The sequence below is a fragment of the Lepidochelys kempii genome, chromosome 1 (genome assembly GCF_965140265.1).
Source record: "Lepidochelys kempii isolate rLepKem1 chromosome 1, rLepKem1.hap2, whole genome shotgun sequence".
Classification (NCBI taxonomy): domain Eukaryota; kingdom Metazoa; phylum Chordata; order Testudines; family Cheloniidae; genus Lepidochelys; species Lepidochelys kempii.
The window spans coordinates 117,648,261-117,671,858 of NC_133256.1; the positions used below are offsets into that span (position 1 = coordinate 117,648,261).

The following is a 23,598-nucleotide window of genomic DNA, read 5'->3' on the forward strand; positions in this document are numbered from 1 at the left end:
AGCAGGCCATATCCTGACATCCTTTTTAAATAAAATCAAAGTAATAAGACAGACACAAATCGTTAAAAATAAAAATGAGTTAATTTGAAATCTTTATTGGATATAATGAAAAGTAAAATACTGTGTTTCCCATTGTGTCTCACTTCAGTAATTAAGTGCTTGTATGTATACATGGGTGCTCCTACACACAATTTCAAAGATGGGCAGCATGAATTTTGATACAAATGCTCACCTGATAGGCTCAATGAATAGTGAATAACATGATGAAAAATTCTGTGTAAGAAGCAGAAATTAATTATTCTTGTCCCATTGTGCAAAAGCTTCAATATGTTCCTCATTTAAAGAAGACGTGCATTTTTTATTCCTGTATGGACATAAATTGTTGTTTAGAGCTGGATATGCCAGTTTTGTCTAACTTCTGTTTCTTATTTTGATTTTGTGCTCCTTGGGGCTACGTGTCAAAATATGATGGAGTTGCAGAGGTCAAGCAGGATTTAATGAACAGGAAACTGAAATTTTATATTTTTGTGTGTTTTGTATTTTTCTCATTTAGATTCTAAGAATAAGTGATATGTGGTTAACTTGTTAATTGGGCAAGCATAAACTCCAGCTTCTGCTGGCATTTTCAGTGTTTGAAGGTGACAATTTGGAATAGCATTGCATTTAATTAGCTGCAGTTAATGTGTGCAGTTGATTTTATAGAAACTGGTGAGTTGTATGGTGCAACACAATCTGTTTAGCTGGTAACATTTACTTCTTAAAGAAACACAGTATACTGTATATAAAGTACTTTTACTTTTAGAGTAACAAAATACATAATAAAGCACAGCTTTCTTGTTTCCTTGAGGCCAGACTTTTTTGAGTGGAACCATGATTGTTTTTACCAAAGTATCTGTATACGTAGGTACAAGGTGCGATTTTTACTTTCCTATATGCAGGATGTGGTTGGTCTGAGTCATATTTCGCTTATACCAGGTTTAAAATGGTATCTCATTATTGTTACTTATGTAAATGTATAATCCTTGCAGACTTCTGGTACAAACATAGGAACCATCACTGGGGTCAGGGAGAGAGTGTTTCTTTGTATAATAAGCCACAGTGTCATGTGTTCGTATGAGAGAAAACCTTATTGGACTTCTTCCTTAGATATTCACTAAGTTTGTTTTTCGTATATGTGGAACTGGCATAGGTTTGCAATACCTTGGCATTGATTTATTTTTCATTTGCATTTCTTTTCATCCATGTTTGTTTTGTGGCTGTGTGCGTATGTGTATTAAGATACAAACTCACCTGAACCTCAGCTATGAGCCATGATGGTTGCTCTGTAATAAAAACCTCTCTTTATAAAATAATATAATTATCTATGAAATAAAAATGAAAAATAAACCACAAGCAAATACTGCAAAATGTATATCTATTCTGTAAATTCAAAAACAAACTCAATGAATGTCCATTGAATGCCCAAGGAAGAAGTGTTTTTTGCATATATATATATATATATAAAATGTGATGACTTACACTGTGATATATTCATTATTTGTTTCACATTCCAGCAATTGTCGTTTCCATAACATTGTAAACCATGATTTAACGCACTCAGAAAGGCTGTCACACATGATCCTTTTTAAGCCAAGTAAAACATAATACAATACAAAATGTATATCATTTTCTTGATTAACCTTGATGAACCTTCAGTCATTATCCATTATAGTAACAGTAAATTGGAAATGTTGCTTTGTTAATAAAACATGTATAGACATTTTCATGAGTCATAGAATTGATGGTTACTAGCAGCTGACATTTGTAATAGAAAACTGTACTTTATCTTTCCTTGAAAGTAAAATATTACATATAGCTGCAATTATGCATCCCATGTTTCATGCAGGAGGCAGGTAGTACTGTATTTTGATGTCTTCATGAATTTTATTTCAGAATTAAGTCACAGTGATAGCCAAGAGTTTTTACAGATTTGTACACATTAAAGCTAAATACCTGTTGCACATTTTTCACTCACATTTTGTCGACTTAACTATGTAGGGGCATTGTTAGGGCTAACAAACAAATTAAAATTACCCCCAACTGGTCTGTCAGCTGGAGGCTGAACTACTGGAATGTGCTCAATATGGCCTGATACTCAAAGACCACTTAGAAGTTTCATCTAGGACTTAATCCTGCAATGTGCTGAGTGCTCTGATCCTGAGACCTCAAAGTATTTAAGCATATACTTACAATTAAGCATATGCTTAAGTGCATTACTGGATCAGGGCCAGAGTGCTTATCTCCTTGCAGAATTGAGCCCCAAGTGTAGAATCCAGCTATCCTTCTTTTAGACATAGGGTACATCTACACAGCAATTAAACACCCATGCCTGGCTAGGGCCATGCTGCCGTCTTTTATTCCAGTGTAGACCTACTCTGAGAGCTCATTACCCTATTTTAATTACTATTATTTATTTTGATAGCACCATAAGTGATACGTGTCACTTTACATATTCATAAAATTCATAGAGCATGAACCGAGGAGCTTGCACATCTAAATTAAGATTTAAGATGAAAAGGGATTAAAAATATTAGACATTGCCTATACTAGGGAAAATCGAGTGCATAATTCCCCTGGTGGAAGCAACATACAAGTTGCAGTGGAGACAGGAAGCAATGGTTTTATCATTATCATCCCGTTGTCTAACTAGTGGCGGGTTTACAGTTGGGGGGCCCTGTACGCAGCTTCATTTTCGGGGCTCTCCCTGGGGACCCAGCCAAGAAAAAGAACATTCTCTCTTATCTCTCTCCTGTTTTTCATTCTTTTTCTCTTCATCCTCCTCCTATATTATAAGTAATGGGAAGTAAATGAAAATAAAGTGAGGTACCTTGATTGGGATGCAGGAGGGGGTGCGGGGGGCAGGCTGTGGGAGGAAATTTGGGTGCTGGGTGCAGGCTCTGGGTGGGGCAGGTTGTTGGGGTGTAGGAGGAAGGGGGCGGTGCTTACCTCGGGCGGTGTGGCTCCCAAAGTGACAGGCACACCCACCCCTCTGGGAGCGGCACAGTGCGGAGGGAGGCAGAGCAGGCAGGGAGCTGCCTTAGCCCTGCCGCAGGCATGCCTCTGCGCTCCCCATGGGGGAAGAGAGCCCAGCGGGTCTCCGTGTGCTGCCTGGCACAGGGGCAGTGTATGTAGCCGCCTCCCCCTGCCAGGGGCACACAGAGACATGCCCACAGCCGGCCGCTTCCGGGAGAAGCGTGGGGTCACCGGCCATGGCATGCAGGCAGTCGGCCTGCCTGAGACCTGCTGCACTGCCAGCCAGGACTCAGGGCCAGGTTGTCAGATATTTGTCCTGGATTTAGGGGCCCCCCTGTTTTGGGGGGTCCCGTGCCACCGCAGGGTTTGTTCTATGATAAATCCGCTCCTGTGTCTAACCATCTAAGTGAAGACTTAACATGACAGTGTGAAAAAAGACTGTAGGGATTTTTTTAGACAAAGCATTAGAAATGCTTAGGCCAAGCCTACGCTTTAAACTTTTGCCAGCATAGCTAAATTGGTCAGGGGTGTGCTACATGTGATCTCTGACTGACACAGCAGTGCCAGCAGGAGCCACTAGTGTAGATGCAGTTTTAACCACAACTTCACACTTTCTGGTATAGCTTATTTCATTTGGGGTGAGGGTGAAGGGCGTGGGGAATAAGCACATTTTTGCTGGTACAGTTTTGTTTATGCTTGGAATGTTTTGCTGGTATGGTATACCTCTAATGGTCTTACTGTAAGTTTTCACTTTTTGTTCTGTTTGAACAATGCCTCTTACAATGGGGTCCTGATCCATGACTGGGGTCCTCCTAGGCACTATGATAATACAAATAATACTAATTAAAATTATTTCTATTATTTCCATGAAAAATGTTGAAAAAGTAAAAAATGAAAAGCCCCCACCTGTTCAGACCCTGCAAAATGGAAACAACTTCAACAATTCAATATTTTTCACAACAGTAAAAAAAATGTTTCAACCATCTCTAGAAATTAGGGACCCCTCGGCCTGCACAGAGCCTATTGCAGGATCATGGCCTTAGACTGTAAACTGTTTGGGACAGGCACCAAGATTATGCAATTATTCAGTTTATGCTTGTTCACCTCCTAGACAGTTCTGTTACAAGGTTGGATTTTTTTTATAAAGAAGTAATTATAATTGACTCTGCTTATTGCCTTTGTGGGTTTTGTTGCTGTTTTTTAAAGGTTTAAGGAAAAAAATGAGGGCAGAAATCATCATAGTTTGGCAGATTAGAATTGAAATGGTAATCCATGCATAAAGGTGCCAAAGAAAATTAAAATTGTTGTGGGAAAATTAGACAAATGAAGTATTGTGAGTGCCCTCTTTGGCAGGGACCAGTGTAATAAGAAACTAGATTGGATATAGGCAGGAGCAGAGATAGGTAATAGCTAGTGTAACAGCCAGTGGCATTTACAAGTTCTCATTCAATATCGAAAGGTTGATGCCCACGTGCAGTTAACCAGTGATGTTAGCGTCTAATGCTCACTTCTCAAATTTTCAAACAAAGCATCTTCATGCCTTTTCCCATGCTGCCCCTTATACCTGGGAGACACTCCCTGTGCACATCTGCAAAACTAACTCCTTATCCCCCCTAAAAATCCTCCTTATAACTCCCTTGCTGTGAGGCATTAACAATGGTTAGGCTTCTGGAAATGCTGAGACAACGGCCTTTCACGCTCACCATATTCTCATTGTTTCCTTGTACTCCCCTGTCTGTCTGTATCCATCTGTTGTCTCTTGTCTTATATTTAGACTGTAAGCTCTTTGGGGGCAGAGACTGTCTCTTTGTTCCATGTTTGTACAGTGCCTACACTGGGGGGTCTTGGTACATGTCTGGGGGTCTTAGATGCTACAAGAGTACAAATAATAAGTAATAATAAGTGTTAACTTGGAAAGTGCTTCCCTTTTGATTTCTAATGTTTTTTGTTTTGTTTTTTTAAACTACAAGGAAAAATAATTTTAAATAAAATAAAATACAAAGGTTCAAATCAAATACATTCCCTAGTGTGTTTTGTGCTACTCAGGTTTGATTTCCTGGGGTTTGGCTTAATGAAAAAAAAAATGAGGGTGGGAGTAGGTGACAAATGGAAGATTGTTTCCTACACATTAGCTACAGTGTCAGCGTCTCCATTTAAGGCACCTGGTAAAACTTCTTTGTTTTTGTTTCATATGTGATGTTTGTTTTTTCCTTGCTGATAATCAAAAGGGGCAAATTCACTGCTGGTGTAAGCTTATGAAGGTGGTGAATTTGCTGCCCATAAGAATAAACCTTCAAAACAACATATCAGGGCAATAGTCCAAAATTCCCATCAAGTTTAGGTATTTATATGTAGTAATAGTAAAGCTCTTTTCTGTTTTGGCTCAAGTCCCTACTGGGGGCTCTTTCAATTTTAGGTCTTTTTGGAGACTTTAAACATCATAGCACCAACACCTTAAGGATCATATTAGAATAAAGTTAAAAATCATCAGTGTTATGATAATACATAAATGGTAGGTTTGTTTGTCACAAATGAAGAATGTATGTGTGTGAATGTTATGTATCTGGAATGGCACATTTTAGAGTACGATGAAGTTTTAGAGTACGATGAAGTTATTCCTTCTGAAATAAAAATGATGCTAAAGTTAAGGGCTGGATTCATTAGCGGGACATTGTTGGCTAAGAAAAAGTTGCTGGCTTGTCCAGTGGCAGAGCCATAAATAGTGCTTTTACATAAGTAAATGTCCAACTTAGCTAGAGCCTCTGAATGCTCTTATGTTCTCAGGTTTGTTGGACTAATTCAACCTATTTCTAAATCCAGATTTTCAAAATTGACCAATTCAACTGAGCATAAACCCTTTGCATGCACAAAACTCACAAAATGTCTTGCACACATGAAATAGTAATTGCACACAAATGATACTTGGCAGTTTGCATGCTCAGAAGCCTATATGGTACACTCAGATGTAAGTTGTGGATGCAATTTAGGTAGCTCTGGAAACATGGCTCCTAGTTTTAGCCCTCGAATTTTCAGGAAGGTAATTAAAGCACCTTCAAGCTGGCACCTGCCACTGAATGGATGGCTGGTACTACAAGACTCTTCATATTCATGTTTGTATGGTAGTGTTTCATGGTTAATACAAATCATAAACAGGCTATAAAAGATGAAGCATCAGTGAATCCTGTCTTTAAAATTGCTCAGAGCTAAAGTTTTAAAACTGATACTGCAAAGTGAAAAGTGAAATTTAATCAGACATTTTTTGTAAAGAAAAAGTAATTTATTAGATATAAGATGAAAAGCTGTGAGAGTAAACATCAATCTCGTCTTAGACACATGTCATTGATTTGATGTTTTCTCTGTGCTGCTGCCTGGAGGTAAACTCTTTGAAATAGCAAAGTAGGTGCTTTATCTGTCTGTGGATAGGAGCACAGCTTGCTAAGTTACTGCTTTTTTGAGACCCTGTTATATCTTTATATTCAATCAAAGAGAAAACAGTAAATCAGAGTAATTGCTTTACCCCACGGCATTTCTATTTGTAAATGGAAAATATACTGTAAAAATCTTCAAATTAACTTCTGCTGTTTAAACCAGATGAAAAGTCTAAAAAAACCACTTGCAGCCCAGTATAGCATTTTATTGATCATGTTACTGGTTCATTAATGTCTGACTCTTTGTTCTAATTGAACCAATGGTTTACATTTCATTAGGGAAAGCATGTAACTCTCAGAAATGTAGAACTGTCATCTCTAAGAGCTTCTACTAGCAACAGGGTTTTGAAATTATTATTTTTATGCAGGTGAAAATGGAACTGATACCAGTAAATTGGCCAGCAAAGAATATGGACATAACCAATGAAATGGAAAGCAAAACAAACATGAAATGGTAGCACCGTAATGCTACATAGCAATTTAACAAGCAAAGTACACAGTGCTGTAATAATTAAATTGTCAGTATTAAAATGTTTTCTAAAAATATCTTGTGCTGTTTCCTGTACATTGTTTCTGGATGGCTAGTCTTTCTGTGGTTTAAAATACTATGGGACTACAGTAAGGATACCATTGTTAAAGTTATAAAACATTTTCCATTTTAACCTCAGTTTTTACAACCACTATCCTATATCGGGGCTAGATTGATTCTCCGCTGCATTATACCAGTTTTACCCAGGAGCTACTCAATTAAGTTACTCTGGCAAAAACTGGTGTAATGCAGTGGAGAATTAGACCATAAAATATTAAGAAAAACTTTTTTCAGCCTGAAATTTTGTGTAGTAAGTCATAGGTCTGTTGAGAATTTTTGGAGAAACTTTGAGGATAGTTGAATAAACCATTTGTAAGTTATGAGTCTTTGAAATATTATTTGTTTTTCACATTTTTAAAATAGTTCTAACTTTAACTGCTCATAATTCAAAAGTGGCTTAGGCTAAATACTTTTTACATATTTATCGTCGCTTGTACGTAGGTCTAGCTTTACTGTTTGGAATTCATAAATCTTTAGTTATTTAAGTTTTGTTTTTGTAGGGTTTTTTCCTGTGAACATTATAGGTTCTTTATGCTACCATGCAGTATTTAGGAACTTAACATGTAAACCCACAGACATTGTAATTTCCATGATCTTGAAAGTAGGCATTGCAGTCTATGGTGCTTCCCTGTGGAGATTATAAATTCTGACGTGAGAAGGAAAAGAGGAAGTCTGGGTGCACTTGAACAACTAGTGGAAAGGAGGATCTAATCCCCAAAAGGGTGTCTAGATGATCATCAGTAAAGGTACAATAGGAGTCCCTATGGACTTTATATGCTCCAGTTTGAGATGTAAAATTAGCTATGTATTTGCCACCTTAAGAAACTGTTCCATATTAATGTAAAAATGGATTACGCTTTTGTTGTTCTATTTGGATTTGAGGTTGTAAAAGTTTTATATGTATAATATCGTGTACGACTGTGAACTATTAGGAGAAGAAACCTGAACAGATAATGTAGCCAAATAATAGTGTCATGACTGGGCATGGGTGGCCTGACCTCGTGGTGAGAGCAGGAATCAGACTGGGTCAGATACCAGGAGGTCATAGTCCAAGACAGGCCAGAGGGCAAAACCCAGACTCAGATGTCAGGCAGGGTGAGGTTACTAGGAGATGAGGAGGAGCAGGTTGCAGGGTCTGCAGTCCTAATCTGCATGGACAACTTCCTGTTCCTGTGCTTGGGTTAAATAGAAGCTGGGGACCAATCGGGATCCCCTAATGTTCCACCAATCAGATTCCAGGACTGGAGTTCTCTGTCAGAGTTCAGCTGCTGTTCTGGCAGCAGGTCACTGGGTGGCAGGTTGGAATTGCCTAGCTTGTAGGGGCCCTGTAGACTACTGTTCAAGACTCATGGTTCCTGATAAATAAATACACTTTCCAGATAAAATACAAATAAGGTTACAATATTAGATCTGCTAAGAACTGTTTTAGCACATATGTGGTTTTTTTTTAAATTAAAATGTCTTGAAATCCAAGAAATACTAACCTAAATCTCTAGAATCAATAAAAACAAACATTGAAAGCCCTGGCTGGGATGATTTAGTTGGGGATTGGTCCTGCTTTGAGCAGGGGGTTGGACTAGATGACCTCCTGAGGTACCTTCCAACCCTGATATTCTATGAAAGGTCTGGTAACTCAGCCAACCATAGTCAGGTCATTCTACATTCACTTGAGTGTGTTCTCTCACCTTGCAGGTAGGTCAGGCTGAGATAGGAAATGTTTTGTGTCTCCTTTCCCAAAGTTCCTTTACAGCAGGAGAAGGTCCCTTAAGGATGGACTGATACAAAGGCCAGGACCAGAATGCAAGAGAGATTTGTCTACTTCGATGTGCATCTTATATTCCTCCAAAATATCAGATGGTGTAAGGATGGAGGTCTGGTAGCAAAAGACTGATGTCTATTTTGGAGCTCTTATTGGTACTCTCTGGCAATTTTTATGGCCTCGAAGAGGTGAAGTCGTGCTGGTGATGACAAACAATATTTGGTATTAGCATGAAGTATCTCAGAACAGGGGGTTGCTTTAATTTGTAGAAAGAGTCCTGTTCCTTTGGAGTGAATACCAACTTGATCATCTAAGACAGGGATTGCCAACCTGTGGCTCCAGAGCCACAAGGGGCTCTTCAGAGGTTAATATGCGGCTCCTTGCATAGGCGCCAACTCCAGGGCTGGAGCTACGGGCTCCAACTTTCCAATGTGCTACAGGGTACTCACTGCTCAACCCTTGGATCTGCCCCTGGCCCCACTCCACTTCTCCCCCCGAGGCCCCTGCCCCTTTCCTGAGTCTGCTGCACCCTTCCTCCTTCTTCCTCACACCCACCGAGCCTCCTGCACACCACAAAACAGCTGATCACAGCGGGCGGGAGGCGCAGGGATGGAGGGTTAGGTGCTGATTGGCAGTGCTGCTGGCAGGTGGGAGACACTGGGGGCGGGGGGGAGTGGGAGCTGATGCGGGGCTGCTGACGTGTTACTGTGGCTCGTTGGTAAATACTGGCTCCTTCTCAGGCGCAGGTTGGCCACCCCTGATCTAAGAACTTGTGATCTGATGAGGAAGGGAAATGTGTTGATAGATGTTCTCAGATGCCTCTCAAGTTGGAATTAGAGAATAGTCCTTTCAATGTGAGTTGTTCAACCTCCTGGGTGGGCTGGTTCTGGAATGGTTCACCCCAGAAGACAACAAGAAACTTCTGAGGTAGGGAAGTTGCAATGCTTAAAACCTCAGGCTTTTCAGGTGGATGTCTTCTCCATTGCCTGAGACCCTGTTACTATTTGGATGATTTGTGAGAGATTAAATTCAGTTTTTGGTGGGCAAGGTTTTTCAGATAAGGTTATGGCTACCCATTTAAGCCTTCTCATGAGTTGTCCGTATCTATAGAACTTGGGGAAAAAATGTTCCTTCTGGTGTCAGGACAAGCAAAAGACATCCCATGAGTGCTCCTGTCAGTATTGTGAAGTTTTTTTTAGGAAGGCTTGGTGTTGCAAAGGGTTTTCTTTCAAATTCCTGGGAATCCAGGCATCTATCTTTAATTCTTTCCAGTTAGGGCACATGCTTCAATAGTACAATCCTGAAGAGAAGTTTCAATCTATCTATGCATCTTATAATGTCCACTGTACGTTGTCTAATGTCCATAGATGTTTATGTAAATCTTTTTATTTTTAATTATCAAGTTAATGTTTCATAGTCATAGTATTAGCTAGAGGAATCAGTGAACTAACCACTCTAATACAAGTCTCAATTCCTGATTTTCCTTAAAGACTGGGTTGTCCAGAAATGGTTGCTAGCCTTTATTCTGAAAAGTTTCCATGTAATTCCAGGAGATGATCCTTCTTAGTTTTGATCCTGTTTTCCTTCTTAGAGGGAGAAGTTTGGCATTCTCTAGATGTCTGAGCAGCAAAGTACCTGGGAACTCCATGGTTTAGACTGTTACACGGGAAATGTATATATTGGGGTGGGTGGGGGAACTGGAGAAGGGAAGAAAGCCATGTAAAGCCACTATAGCCATAGTAATGATGGTGTGCTAATAATCCATTGAGCATGAAATGGTATTACATAATTAACAGGTAAATTTTCCTCTTTTAGTATGTGCTTTGGCAGAGCTGAAATAAATCTAAATGTGTTTATAAAACAGATTGAAATACCTAGGATAATATAGAGATAAAGTGGGTGAGGTAGTATTTTTAGTGGACCAACTTCTGTTGGTGAGAGAGAGAGAGAGAAAAGCTTTCAAATTTGGTCCAGTAAAAGATATCTCACCCACCTTGTCTCTCTAATATCTTGGGACTGACAGTGTTACAATGACACTGCATAGGATAATATAAGCATTATATAAATGCTACTTTCATTCATTCATATATAGATGTCAGTACTGCATACATTTGGATTGCAACTCATGTGCCAATTAATATCTTTTACACATGAATTCAGAATGTATACATTTTAAAAATAACCACTTACTGTCTATGAAAACCATTTAAACCTATCCTTTTAGTGTTTGACTTCAGTATATAATGTAGAATAAACCAATTTTAAAGTTTTGAGGATTGTCTGCTGTTTGGTTGTCCAGTTTTGCCTAACTGCCTAGGCATTTTGGCCTATACTCAAAAAGCTGCATCAGTATATTTTTGGGATGCATATGGGAAAAGTCTTGAAATGTTTAAGAATCTGTGCCATATGGCTCAGATATCAGGGAGATGAACATAGTATAAATGCCTAGATAGGTATATGTACATTTAAAAAAAAAATTACAAAGTGAGGAGCTTCGTCGCTGCCCTAAACACCAGAGGCATAATGGGAACATGATGATGATGAAAGTTTGTTTTTTTTAAAAAAGGAAACTCTTAGACTCATTTTTCGTTAACTAAAGTGTTTGCAATAAATAAAATTATAGCAGTTGGCCTATTGTCTTTGAAACAAAATAAATAAATACATTTGGTGACATACGTTCATGGAAATATGATTCTTGCAATGTTCTTGAAAATAAAGAGCAGTCTTACAAATACTAGAGATTTTGCCATCTGCCATTAACAAAGGAACATATTTTTCAACTTGCAGCTGTTTCTAAGGTACTGTTTATAAATGGCATATTAGTCATCATGATGTTGCTTTGTCATTTGCATAGTCATTCTATATTGTTGCAAGTTATGAATTCCACTGCTAAGTCAATATCTAATTCAGGATGTGTAGATGGGCATTCAAAGACCTAGAAACGATACATTTTTATTGACTTTTTTTGCATCAAATAAGGGGAGGAAAAAAAGACCCTCAGCTTTAGCAGTGAATGTCATATGGGTGATTTTTTTTAATCTGTGGGTGCCAGAGTGAAGACTCATGTCGTCATTTACTTTCTAGAAACTGGTTAGGGTATAACAGCCTCAAAAGGAGATGTCTGCCTGAACATCTGTCTACAGACTAGATGCCATATATAAAGCATTTCAAGGCCAGAGTTTCTAAATGGGAAGAAAGGTACCTCAAGGTGAAAATGTAAGGAGATTCCTACTACTCCAAGTTAACTTAGCAACCCTTATCAGGGACCACAGAGAATCCACTTTATATTACATGCAACAAACTACACTCAAGGTTGTCAAGTCAGGCTCTCAAAAATTAGGAGATGCCAGAATGAAGGTTGCCTGTGCAATCTTAATTTGGTCTCCTGGTGTGTCTGCATTATGATACAGACTGATGGTGGAGTTCTGCTGTGCATTCTGGGACATCCTTGGCCTGGACCTTGCTACCATCTGGGCCAAGTCCTTAGAGAGCAGAGTGCTTCCCTTGTTCTGCATGCAAGCTGTGTCCGCATGCCCAAAAGGGGGACCTCTATGACCTGAAGAATTGGCACCAGTGTCACTCCTCAACATGCACTATAAAGTCATACCGAAGGTCATCTCTCTGTGGCTGAAATCCGTGCTGGCAGACGTGATCCACTCATAGGCGCTGACTCTGTGGGTGCTCCGGGGCTGGAACACCCACCGGGAAAAATTGGTGGGTGCTCTGCACCCACCGACAGCTCCCCCCCCCGCCCCAGCTCACCTCTGCCTCCTCCCTGAGTGCGCCTTCCTCGCTTCTCCCCCTAGCTCCCAGTGCTTGCCACCACAAAACAACTGTTTCGTGGCAGCGGCAAGCGCTGGAGAGGGGAGGGGGGCGGAGGGGGAACATGGTGTGTTTGGGGAAGAGGCGGGGCTGGGGCAGGGATTTGGGGAAGGAATCCAATAGGGGCAGGGAGGGGGCGGAGTTGGGACGACATGGTCTCTTGTCCCTCTTCCAGGAGAAACCTTTGATCCACACTGTCAAATGCTATCTCCTGGGCACTCTGTGGGTATTCAGCTTTGGTCCCTGCTCTGTGGGGTTTCTTCGGGAGCTATAAGCTGCTGCAGAGTGTCTGGTGAAGCTCAACTGGGCTTTGACCAAACCTACCACCTTCGGTCGAGGGGTGCATCAGGGCTGCCTGCCCTCCAAACAACTGTATGCCCTCACCATTGACCCCTTCCTCTGTAAGAGAATGATGGAGCTGGTACTTCAAGAGCCGGACTTGTGGGTGGTCCCGTCTACATATACCAGTGACATGCTCCTCGTGGCCCAGGACCTGGGAGACCTAGTATGGGTGGCAACTTGCCAAGCCATCTGTTTGGCAGCCTCCTCCACTCTGGTCAACTGGGTCAACAGTTCAGCTCTGGGAAGACCTCGGCCCACCCATACCAGTACCATCAATAGGTGCACACCTTTAAACTTCTGCAACAAATGAGGTAGAGATCCTACAGCGAACTATCTGTCTTCAGTACACAACCTTGATTCATCTCCAGAGCAGGCTGGGAAATATAGTATGTGATCACGTAATTAAATACTGTACCACAGGCACCAGCTTCCTCCTTTCCCGGGGGTTGCTCAATCCCCACACAGTCCCAGGCTCAGGCCCCAATCCACCCCTTCCCCCAAGCTCCCACCATGCCTCTTCACACCCCCGCTCTGCCCCTCGCACCACTCCACCCCTTCCTCCTGCTAGAAGTCACTTATCAATTTACCACACTGGGTTATCTCAGACGTATGGTATAGTAACTTTAAAATGGACCATGGATTTTAATGTCCTTTAGACACTACTAAGAAATTATTTTAAAATACTGACAGTGTCTACATATCTTGGGTGTTTTAAGTACACTCATATCTTAAAATTAACAGCTTTGGGCATTTTAACAGTCTTCCCTGATGCATGTTAAGTCAAGTCACTTGGGTAAATGATTTAAAGTCCATTTTGCTTAACTGGGCAGCTAGTGAGACAGACGAGCTTTATTTTATTAATGGCCAATACACTTACATGACACTAATGTATTTTCCACTTTACAAAACTACATCACAAAAAAGAGGAAATCATTAGCTGGAAAAAGCAAAATATTAAGTCATCCTTTTAATCTAATAATTGTAAACACTTGTAAAACTGTTTAGGCATTTAGGTTTGTTTTGTGATGAGGATGAAACTTAAGAGACTGAAGTTTGCAAATCTATATATGTTGTTTGGAAGTGATATGGACACAGTGTTCCTCATGTCTTGGACCTCTTATATTAAAATAATATTTTAGAAATTTTTTTGATGTTTGTCTTTCAATACTGGGGCCTTTAGTTTATTTCCAAAAAGGACACAATTGGTTCATGCAGTGATACCATTTAATCCCCAGCCCCCTTCCCCCACCCTGACCCCATCATTCAAATATTCATTTTTTCATGCTCTGAAGTTGTGATGGTGTCAAATCAGTTCAAAGAAGGAATTGATTCAGCAGTAGTTTCATGACTTGACTGATTAGCAGAGATAAGAAGGAGCATAACTAGGAAAACCACTACAGCATGTAGTTTTAACTGCTCTTTGGGGAGCTAGTTAATGAAAGAATCACTACAGAAACACAGTTGTGTAAAAAAGGAGCATTCTCTTATAACACACTGAGGATATGTCATAAGTGGAAATATGTTCATAATTTCTATTTACTCTTAGCTGTAATTACCATGTGTCTTAAGAGAACTCTCAGTGCTCTGTCAAGGTTGCTTCGATCTTTTCTGCATCACATTTCAGGCAGAGAAGCTCAGTACAGGCTAGAGCTTGCCCCATGTGTTTTTTGTTTTTGGCTTCCTTAAGAATTTAATTATCTGTTTTCTGTGTGAGAAAGCACTGGCATACCCAGAGACCTGAGCTTCCACTGACTGATTAGATTGGCATTAATCTGATTCATGTTCTTGTTATCTTTGCCATCTGTCTGTGAACCACAGTTAATAGATTAACATTGGTTTATGTGTTGCCCTTTAATTTTTTTAAAATTCTCTCTTTCCTCTGACGCAGTGTCTATGAACCAGACAGAAATGTTCTGCGGAGGAAAGAATGGGAGAGGAGAAATCAGGAGGCACAGCAGGAAGATGGTTCATTTAATACCAGTTACTCCCTCTTCAGTGAACCGTACAAGGTAGATGTTTCCCAACTGTACTGCTTTTTATTTATTTATTTCTGGACAATAAAATGTAGGTTGTACAAGATGTTGGCTTCAGTAGTCTCTTACAAGTGTTGGCCTCACAAAACTTGCATATAAACATTTATGGTTCATTGAGAATCAGATACTTTTATATTGGTTTCTTACAAGATTCAGTAGTAACTAAGATGAAATAATCTAATACCTTGTGATTTGCATTGAATCTAGGAGGTTGCACTGAATCTGAGAGTAAAGGTGATGGTGCTTTACTTCTCAAGTATTTAGGAAAGTAACTGTGATAGAATGTGGTCAGGCTAACATAAGAACATCAGAATGGCCATACTGGGTCAGACGAATGGTTCATCTAGCCCAGTATTTTGTCCTCAACAGTGGCCAGTGCCAGATGCGATAATTGCCCTGTTCCGTTCATTCCCTCTGAAGCATGATCCATACCCTGTCATCCAGTCCCAGTATCTGGCAATGAGAGGCTTAGGGACACCCAGAGCATGAGGTTGCATCTTGGTTAATAGCCATTGATGGACCTATCCTCAAGGAACTTATCTAGTTCTTGTTTCAACCCCAGTAAAACGTGTGGCCTTCACAACATCCCCTGCTACAGGATGACTGTGTGTTGTGTGAAGAAAAATAAACATAAGGAAGTGCTAAGTCTGCTGTTTGTTAATTTTTTTGAGTGACCTCTGGTTCTTGTGTTATGTGAAGGGGAAAATAACACTTCCTTATTCACTTTCTCCACACCATTCATAGTTTCATAGACTGCCATCATATCCCCCCTTAGTTGTCTCCTTTCTAAACTGAACAGTACCAGTCTTTTTAATCTCTCCTTATCTGGAAGCTGTTCCATACCCCTACACATTTTTGTTGCCCTTCCAATTCTAATATGTCTTTTTTGAGATGTGGCAATCAGAATGGCACGCAATACTCAATGTGTGTGTGGGGGGATATCATGGATTTACCTAGTGGCATTATAATATTTTGTGTGTCACCTATCCCTTTCCTAATGGTTCCAAACATTGTGTTAGCTTTTTTGACTGCTGCTGCACATTGAGCAGATGTTTTCAAAGACTATCCACAATGAATCCAAGATTTCTGGACCCTATCATTTTGTATGTCTAATTGGGATGGTTTTCCAGTGTGCTTTATTTTACACTTACTGACATGTAATTTCATCTGCCAGTTTTGTTGTCCAGTCATATTTAGCTACACACTAAATACGTTTGTATCATGGGTACAATTTAGGTGCCTGTTGTTTAGCATGACAGTATATATAGTTTATTTTCTATTCGCTATGAATGACACAAACAAAATTGGTCTGAAAATACCATCTGCTAGGATTTTCATTCCTGTGGCCCCACCTTCCAAAAGGGGCAGACAGAATTCCCAAATGTCATTTAGAGTTTTGGTCCCTAAGGGATGGAGCACAAGCCAGTCCCACCACCAATGGTCACATGTTACCCTTTGAGCTTAAGCACTGCCTAACCTTTGAGGACTGGTAGTTACCTTCTTGAGCATGGTCAGTAAAAGAGCTCCCTGCAGAGGCTGTACCTCCCAATTGCTGCTCCAGCTCTTCTCTTTGGATGCTTCAAAGCACCGTAGGGTACCTTTTACTATGTCTCTGCCTTCCAGTCAGATCTAAGTTATTAAAATAGCTCTGCTCCATCTGCCTTGGAGTGGCCTACCAGTTGTACAGGTGTTAGATTTGCTGCAAATGTTGGCTTAAGCACTTAGAAAACATGGGAAACATCTTCAAGTCCTCCTCAAGGTACTGCAGAGAGACTACCACAAGTCCCTTATGAGATCAGCCTAGAGTGTTTTGAAGGGCAAACCCATGAGCACAAGTTACTCAATACCACTATGTGCTGAGACTTGGTGCAGGTGCTGCTGGGTTAGTGCAATGCATTTTCGTCCTGCTAAGCCCAGTCAGGTAGCTTCATCACCAAATGGGTTCTGTGCTGTTGCCCGAGAAGCACTGGATCCTTCACCTGCAAAGTCAAAGCTATGTACTTGAAGTTGGTGGTACTAAGATAATCTGTAGAGGTCTGAAGAAGAGGTTGAGCAGAAGCACTCAGAGAGAGGGTCTTATTCTTTCTGACCAGCTGCTGCTAAAACCTCCCTTCAGAAACCTTTGTAATGAGGCCTCCAGATTTTCCCCCTACCATCTCTATTTATCATCTCAGTCCCACGGTATGGAAATGGTGTTTCTGAATTATCAATGTGTTCTCAGGCCAAATCACTCTTAGTTTTGTGAGAGGCTGCCACAAAGTCTTCAATACTGACATCAGTGCAACCTTCTCACCCTGTGTCAGAAAGTGAGGGGAGCTCTCAGTACACTTGGAGTGCTTTTTACACTGGGGTTAGTGCCTGTACCCCAGGAGTTATTTCCCTCAGTCACTAAGCTCTGGCTTCAACACCAGCGTCTCCTACCCCCTGTATCTTTTGTACCATGGATTCTGATGCAGTCCCTGTCAGGGCTTCCTGAGGCACTTATGATGCTGTAGGCTACCCCATGCTCCTCCATCACCAGACAGTTCCTTCCATTTATACCCAGCTGGGGAGGGGAGTGGGGGGTGGGCTGAGGATCAGTTTGGTGGTGATGACTACAGCTTGGATGCAGAAGAGCTGGAGGATTCTATAGATGCCAAGTATATTTCTGCTGTGGAGAAACATCAGGTTAACAGCTCTGCTGGTGTTCTCATAAATCTGCACGTGTAGTTACTGAGATGTTACAGGACCAGAATTTCCCTCTCCCATAGAGTGCTGTTGCCTTCCACCCTATTTTAGATGAGCTAGTGAAAAAGATGTGACAGGCACTTCTACATCTGGCTTTGTTGTGAAGAAAAAAATATATCCTCACCATGGAAACCACCACCTACGTCTCCCACCTTGAGTGTGAGGTCTTGGTGATGCCAACCATGGCTACAGGGAAAACCATCACTCTCACAGTATTGAACACCAAAGCTTCAGCACTTAAGATTCTGTGAATGTCAGATTTACACTGCTTGTGGCCTTTATCATGGCTTAATACCAGGAAGACGTTTTCTGCTCTGATTGAGTCTCTTCCACAGAACTAATGCCAGGAAGCTTGTGCACATAAAGCATAGACTGGCTGTGCAGCAGGTGTGGGCCACCTTCCATGCTAATGAATTGGTGATGAAAGCCACTGCCTCGGGGGAAGATGCCTGTAGCTCTGGCTGAAGGCATCTTGGTTGTACTAGGTTTCTATATTGGAGAGAAACTGACTGGGGAATAAGTGGAGTTCTCACTGCAGAAGGTAAAATGAAGGCCTCTGAACATTCTCAGGCCTGTATCTCATCGCTCAGGCCCCTTTGTGACACTTTCTCGGGATGTCCATAACTGTAAGTCACCGTGTTACCCCTTGCCTTAGCAAGAGAGAGATTTGTTGGTGGTAAGCTGGATGACAGCTTCCTGACACCCCAGTCTGTTAGCCATCCCAGGCAAACCGTTCAGCATTCTTCCAGCCCTTACTTTGCCTTCCAAGTAAACAATTGGTGTATCCCAGTTCTCCAACTCCCCAGAAGTGTTCCCCCTGTATTGTGCAGCCCACCACTGAACACTCAGTAATTATTAAGTCCACTGTCTCCAAATACTATAAACACCAGCTTACTTCAACAGAGAAGGAACAGTCTATTTAATATCACAGTACTGAGATGACATTATTGTAAAAGGAGAATAAGTTTATTAACAAAGAACAGAGATTCACATATTCAAGTGAATATTGAGTAGGAATAATGGCAACAGTGACATTGATTACATATAAAACAAAAGTATAACACATTTCTAAGAGACGGATCATAACTTTTAACATGCTTAAACCTATGGGCTTGTCTTCACTACAGGCTAAATTGGTGCTGCTGCGATCAGTGTAGCGGCATTGATTTAGCGAGTCTGGATAAGACATGTTAAGTTGATGGGAGAGTGCTCTCCCATCGACTTCTGTAATCCACTTCAACGAGAGATGGAAGCTATGTTGATGGGAGAGCATCTCCTGTCGACATAGCACGGTGTAGACACTGAAGTAAGTCGATGTAGTTAACATTGACTTTTGTTATATAGTTTAGTGCTGTTGTGAAGACAAGACCTATGTCTAAGTAAGTGTCCACTTAAAGCAACTTCTCAGCAGCACCAGCCCCCAGGACCAGGATCCAACTTTCATAGATGAAAAAAGTGCTGTCCTTTTTGCTCCCACAGTGATAGATAACTGTCCAGGGGTTCTTTTCCCCCTTCTTATAGTCCAGCAAACCTTTGAAACGGATCCTTTTGAAGTGTACCCCCAGATAAATTCATTCTTTCCTGATGCTTGTGCTCTGGTGTGCTGGTGCCATGCTGCTTTTTCACCCTCCTGTTAACTTGTTCTTCCTGTGTACCTCAAATGCAACTGAACTCCCATTATGTTTGGCATATCCTGCTTAATTTACATCAGGGATCTAGGCAGATGGGTAAATCAACATTCCTTTGTTTGGGTAATCCTTGTTTATCAACCTAGTTTGGTAACGTAGTTTAAACATATTTTTAGTACATACATGCGACTTCTGGAATAGCACCTGAACATTCCTCTCACAATGCTTATGATGACCAGTATGATATAAGCTCTCATATGATACCTCACACGACATTCTTTATGGATAAAATTCGATGATATCAATGTCTTAGGTGTAGTGAGTTTGTCAGACTTGATAGGAGATGCTGTTATATGACAGTGAACCCTTTACCAGTTGGCATCAAGGGGCCTTTAGGGTCACACCTTCCACAAGGGAATGAAGGGAAACGCTCCTCTTTGTAGGCCCAACTTTTACATTAACTCCAGGCTTCAAGGAAGTTTAATACCCCTCTGCACAGGGCACTTCGCCTTGATAACACCAGCAGAAGTCAAAGGGCCTCATTCTTGCCTTTCAGCAAGCAGTAGCTGACCTTGTCAAAAGCAGACTGGGAGCCTTTTATACTTGTTTGCTCCTGGTCATCTTAGATGTCTGTGCTCTGTGTCCTAAAATCAGATTTTCAGAAAGACTCTACAGCAGTGCTACTCAGACCTCTCTGGTTCAGGAGCCAAATAAGTGATCAACATTACCCAAAAGAGCCTAGTGAGACTTCATTGTTTCATTTACTATTTTTTAAAATATATTATTCTCACAGCAGAATGACTGACCAAGTATTCTACAACTGGTTAATAACATAGTAAAAGCATCCTGAATGGTTAATAACTTAGATTGGTTAATAGTTAAATTACTCAGTGTTTTAATATCATGTGCTGCAAAGAGCTGCAGGAGACACACTGAGGAGTTACTTGCAGCTCCCAAACCTCAGTCTGAGTATTACTGCCCTACAGACTGTTCCTTACCCCATTATACCTCTCAAGAATGCTCTCAGGCACCCTCTGATGATGAAGAGATGCTGCAGGAAGTCCAATCCCTTCTGGCCAAGAAAGAGGGAGAAGGGGTTTTATTCCAGATACTTCCTGGACAGAAGAGACTGCCTCATCAACAAAATCAGTAATTTTGCTAAAGGTTCTTTAAGAAGAATGTGATTGGCTATATCCTCTGGATCTTGCAGTTGTTTATACATATAGATACTTCCCAGGTATCAGAAGGTGTGAGATATGTTTTCACTAAATACTTGGTCTACTTACCCAGGTTGGGAGTGCATGTGTTCTCCTACCTAATAACTGGCTACTCAAGGACAGCAACCCTTTTGAGGGTGTCATAAAATCAGTCTGTACCATTAGAGTTCCTGTTAAAATACCCGACATTCCAACTTGTCCCTAGCAGACAATTAGAATACCCGAGAGCCCAGACAGATACAGCTTAGCTTGAACCTTTCCTGCCTCAGGATGGGATCCAAGACCTTACCACTCTGGCAGAGAAGATGAGGAAGAGCCAGCAGATGACAGCTTAGACCATACTAAGGATGTTGGATCTGATGGCTACAGCTGTACTTGTAGTTCCCATAGCACATTTGCAGATGAGATCTCTTCAGTGGCCCCCAAGAGCGCACATTCTCACATCACATTCAGATGAGAGAATACCACTAGCCTGGTGGCATCTAGAGACCATCTTCAATTAGCTATGGCAGGGGTCGGCAACCTTTCAGAAGTGGGGTGCCCAGTCTTCATTTATTCGCTCTAATTTAAGGTTTCACGTGCCAGTAATACATTGTAACATTTTTAGAAGGTCTGTTTCTATAAGTCTATAATATAGAACTAAACTATTGTGGTATGTAAAGTAAATAAGGTTTTAAAAATGTTTAAGAAGCTTCATTTAAAATTAAATTAAAATGCAGAGCCCCCTGGATCAATGGCCAGGACCCGAGCAGTGTGAGTGCCACTGAACATCAGCTTGGATGCTGCAGGTTGCCTACCCCTGAGCTATGGACATCCAAATTGCAGTGAGCACAAATGTGCCTAGCTTGTGACAGGGAGTCCATAGAGAGGGGCCCAAATGCTTGGAGGAAGTTGGTCTTTCCAGGAACAAAGGCTGCATAAAAATGTTCACACATAGGGATATGGACAGTTCCTCAGGCTTTAAGGCCTGGTATTCAAAAAGGTGGCCCTAGTTTGAGGAGAATCAGGCCACCACATTTTACATCAATAAGTAGGGAAGCACCATGTCATGGGATGACCTGCCTCTTTAAGGGCCAGGAGGCCAGGGCCTGGCCAACCTTGTTTAATTAGCCAGGCCCTACCACACCTGATCTGGGTGTAGGACTTAAAAAGGGAGGAAACCCAGCACTTAGGGGCTGGCTGTGGAGGAGAGTTGTTGAGCTGTGGCTGAAGAGCTGAGTCACTAGAGTGGTGCTAACTCGTGTGGTAGGTCCTGGAACAAAGGGCCAGTCTCCAGGGAGGAAGTCCTGGGGGCTATGTTCTGTAAGAGGAACTGGGATTTGAAGAGGAACCCAAGAGGGGCAAGAGGCTCAAGCGCTTAGATGAGTGAAAGACGTTTTGGAGTTCTCCTGAGCCCAGGCAGAAGTCATGGGACTTGCTACTCTTCCAAAAAAACCCACCGATGAGTACAATTCTGTTTGACTTAGAAGGACTTTGCTGCTGAACTCGGAGCAGATGGGAGAAGGGACTTTGAAGAAGTTAGCTGGGAGAAGCCAGCTTGGGGCTTGTCCAGTTACAGCTAGACTTGGATACCCCAGAAGGGGGTTTGAACTTTTAAGTCACAAAAGACCCAGACAGAGGCTAACAACAGGAGAAGGTGACCAGCGGGGGAGCCCCATCAACCCCACACCCAGCACAAGAAAGCACCAGCTGGTGAATAGCTTCTGTGCACATGGGGCTTGCTCTGTAGTGGGATCCTATAACACTGCCTGAGTTGGTAAAACCTGCTTATGTTAAAGTGGCCCTGTCTCTCTAAACATTCCTTGACACCATACATGTAGCAGGGAAGTAGAACATACTCATAGGCAGACTGGATCAGTCTGTGACAGATCCTCACAAATGGTCTGTGAATCAAGGAATGGTGTATCAGCTCTTCCCTCCAGTGGGGAGTACCAGAGGTGGATCTCTTCAGTAGTCGTCTGACCAAGACACAGAGAAAAAGACTGCACTAGTGAGGTATCTGCTGGAGAAGAAGAGATCGAGTGAAGAAGTTACCTCCTCTGTTCCTTTCTGCTAGTACCTCTGCTAGCTAAGATCTTGGCAAAGTTTAGTCTAGAGAGTGATCTTACGAACCCCATACTGGCCCAGACAAGTATAGTTGTCAACTCTGTTGCAGATACCCGATTCCGTGAGGCTGGGAGTCTGGCCCGAGGGCACTCTCCTCTTTCCCAACCCAGGAACTCCCTCCTTGAGAAGATTTGCTCCTGACAGGATAGAGATGTTTAGTTATGCTGTTTCTGAACTGGTAGCTCCAGTCTTCCTAGCTTTTCAAAAACCATGGAGCAGGTGGACTTACAATTCCAGGTAGAAGAAGGTTGTGGCATGATACAAGCAGGCCCATGACAACCCCTTTACTACCTATGCTTGACTAGCTTCTTACTGCCTGAGTCTAATTTAAATCCCAACTAAGTTAAGAAACATCTGGCCTGTTGAGAACTAGTCAAAGTATTCTCTGTAGACCTGTATCTTCAGATTTATGTGGGGCTTTCAATTTTTTAAATCTCGTTAATAGCTCTCTTTATTATGGGATGTTAGTGTGGTCCTGACAAAGCTGATGAAAACTCCCTTTTAAGCTGCCAAATATCTGTGAGCTCAAATTCAGTGTGATAGTGACTTCTGCTTGTAGAGAGAGCGAGCTTCAGGCTCTCATGACTGTTGCATCTTATTCCAAGTTTTACAGTGTGATGCTTCAGACTCAGCTGAGATTACTCTTGCAGATGGTGACAAATTTCCACCATAGTCAGCCTCACAACTTGCCAATGTTCTTTCTACCCACGTGTACCCATGATACTCTTCTCCCTAGGCTCAAAAAGTTCTTGGCATTTTAACTGGAGTGGATAAATCTTTAAAAAAGCCTCCCAACTTTTTTTTATTTTACTCCACTGGGCAATATTGTGACTAAGTGATCCATTTCAAAAATTGTAGTTGGATTGCATTTTGCATATCTATCACCTGGCTGCCCTGAAACTAGAAGGCTAGTGCAAGGCATGTTCAGCTTTAGG

At 41.5% G+C, this 23,598-nt stretch overlaps 1 protein-coding gene across 5 annotated transcripts in view; it reads left to right on the plus strand.

Moving 5' to 3' along the window:
- AFF3 (ALF transcription elongation factor 3) overlaps positions 1–23,598 on the plus strand; it is a 469,443-nt gene that overhangs the window by 48,521 nt on the left and 397,324 nt on the right. For all 5 annotated transcript variants that reach the window (XM_073352102.1, XM_073352119.1, XM_073352110.1 and 2 more), the window contains exon 2: positions 14,841–14,961. In XM_073352102.1, the coding sequence (XP_073208203.1) occupies positions 14,841–14,961 (121 nt within the window). The remainder of the gene's footprint in view (positions 1–14,840; positions 14,962–23,598) is intronic.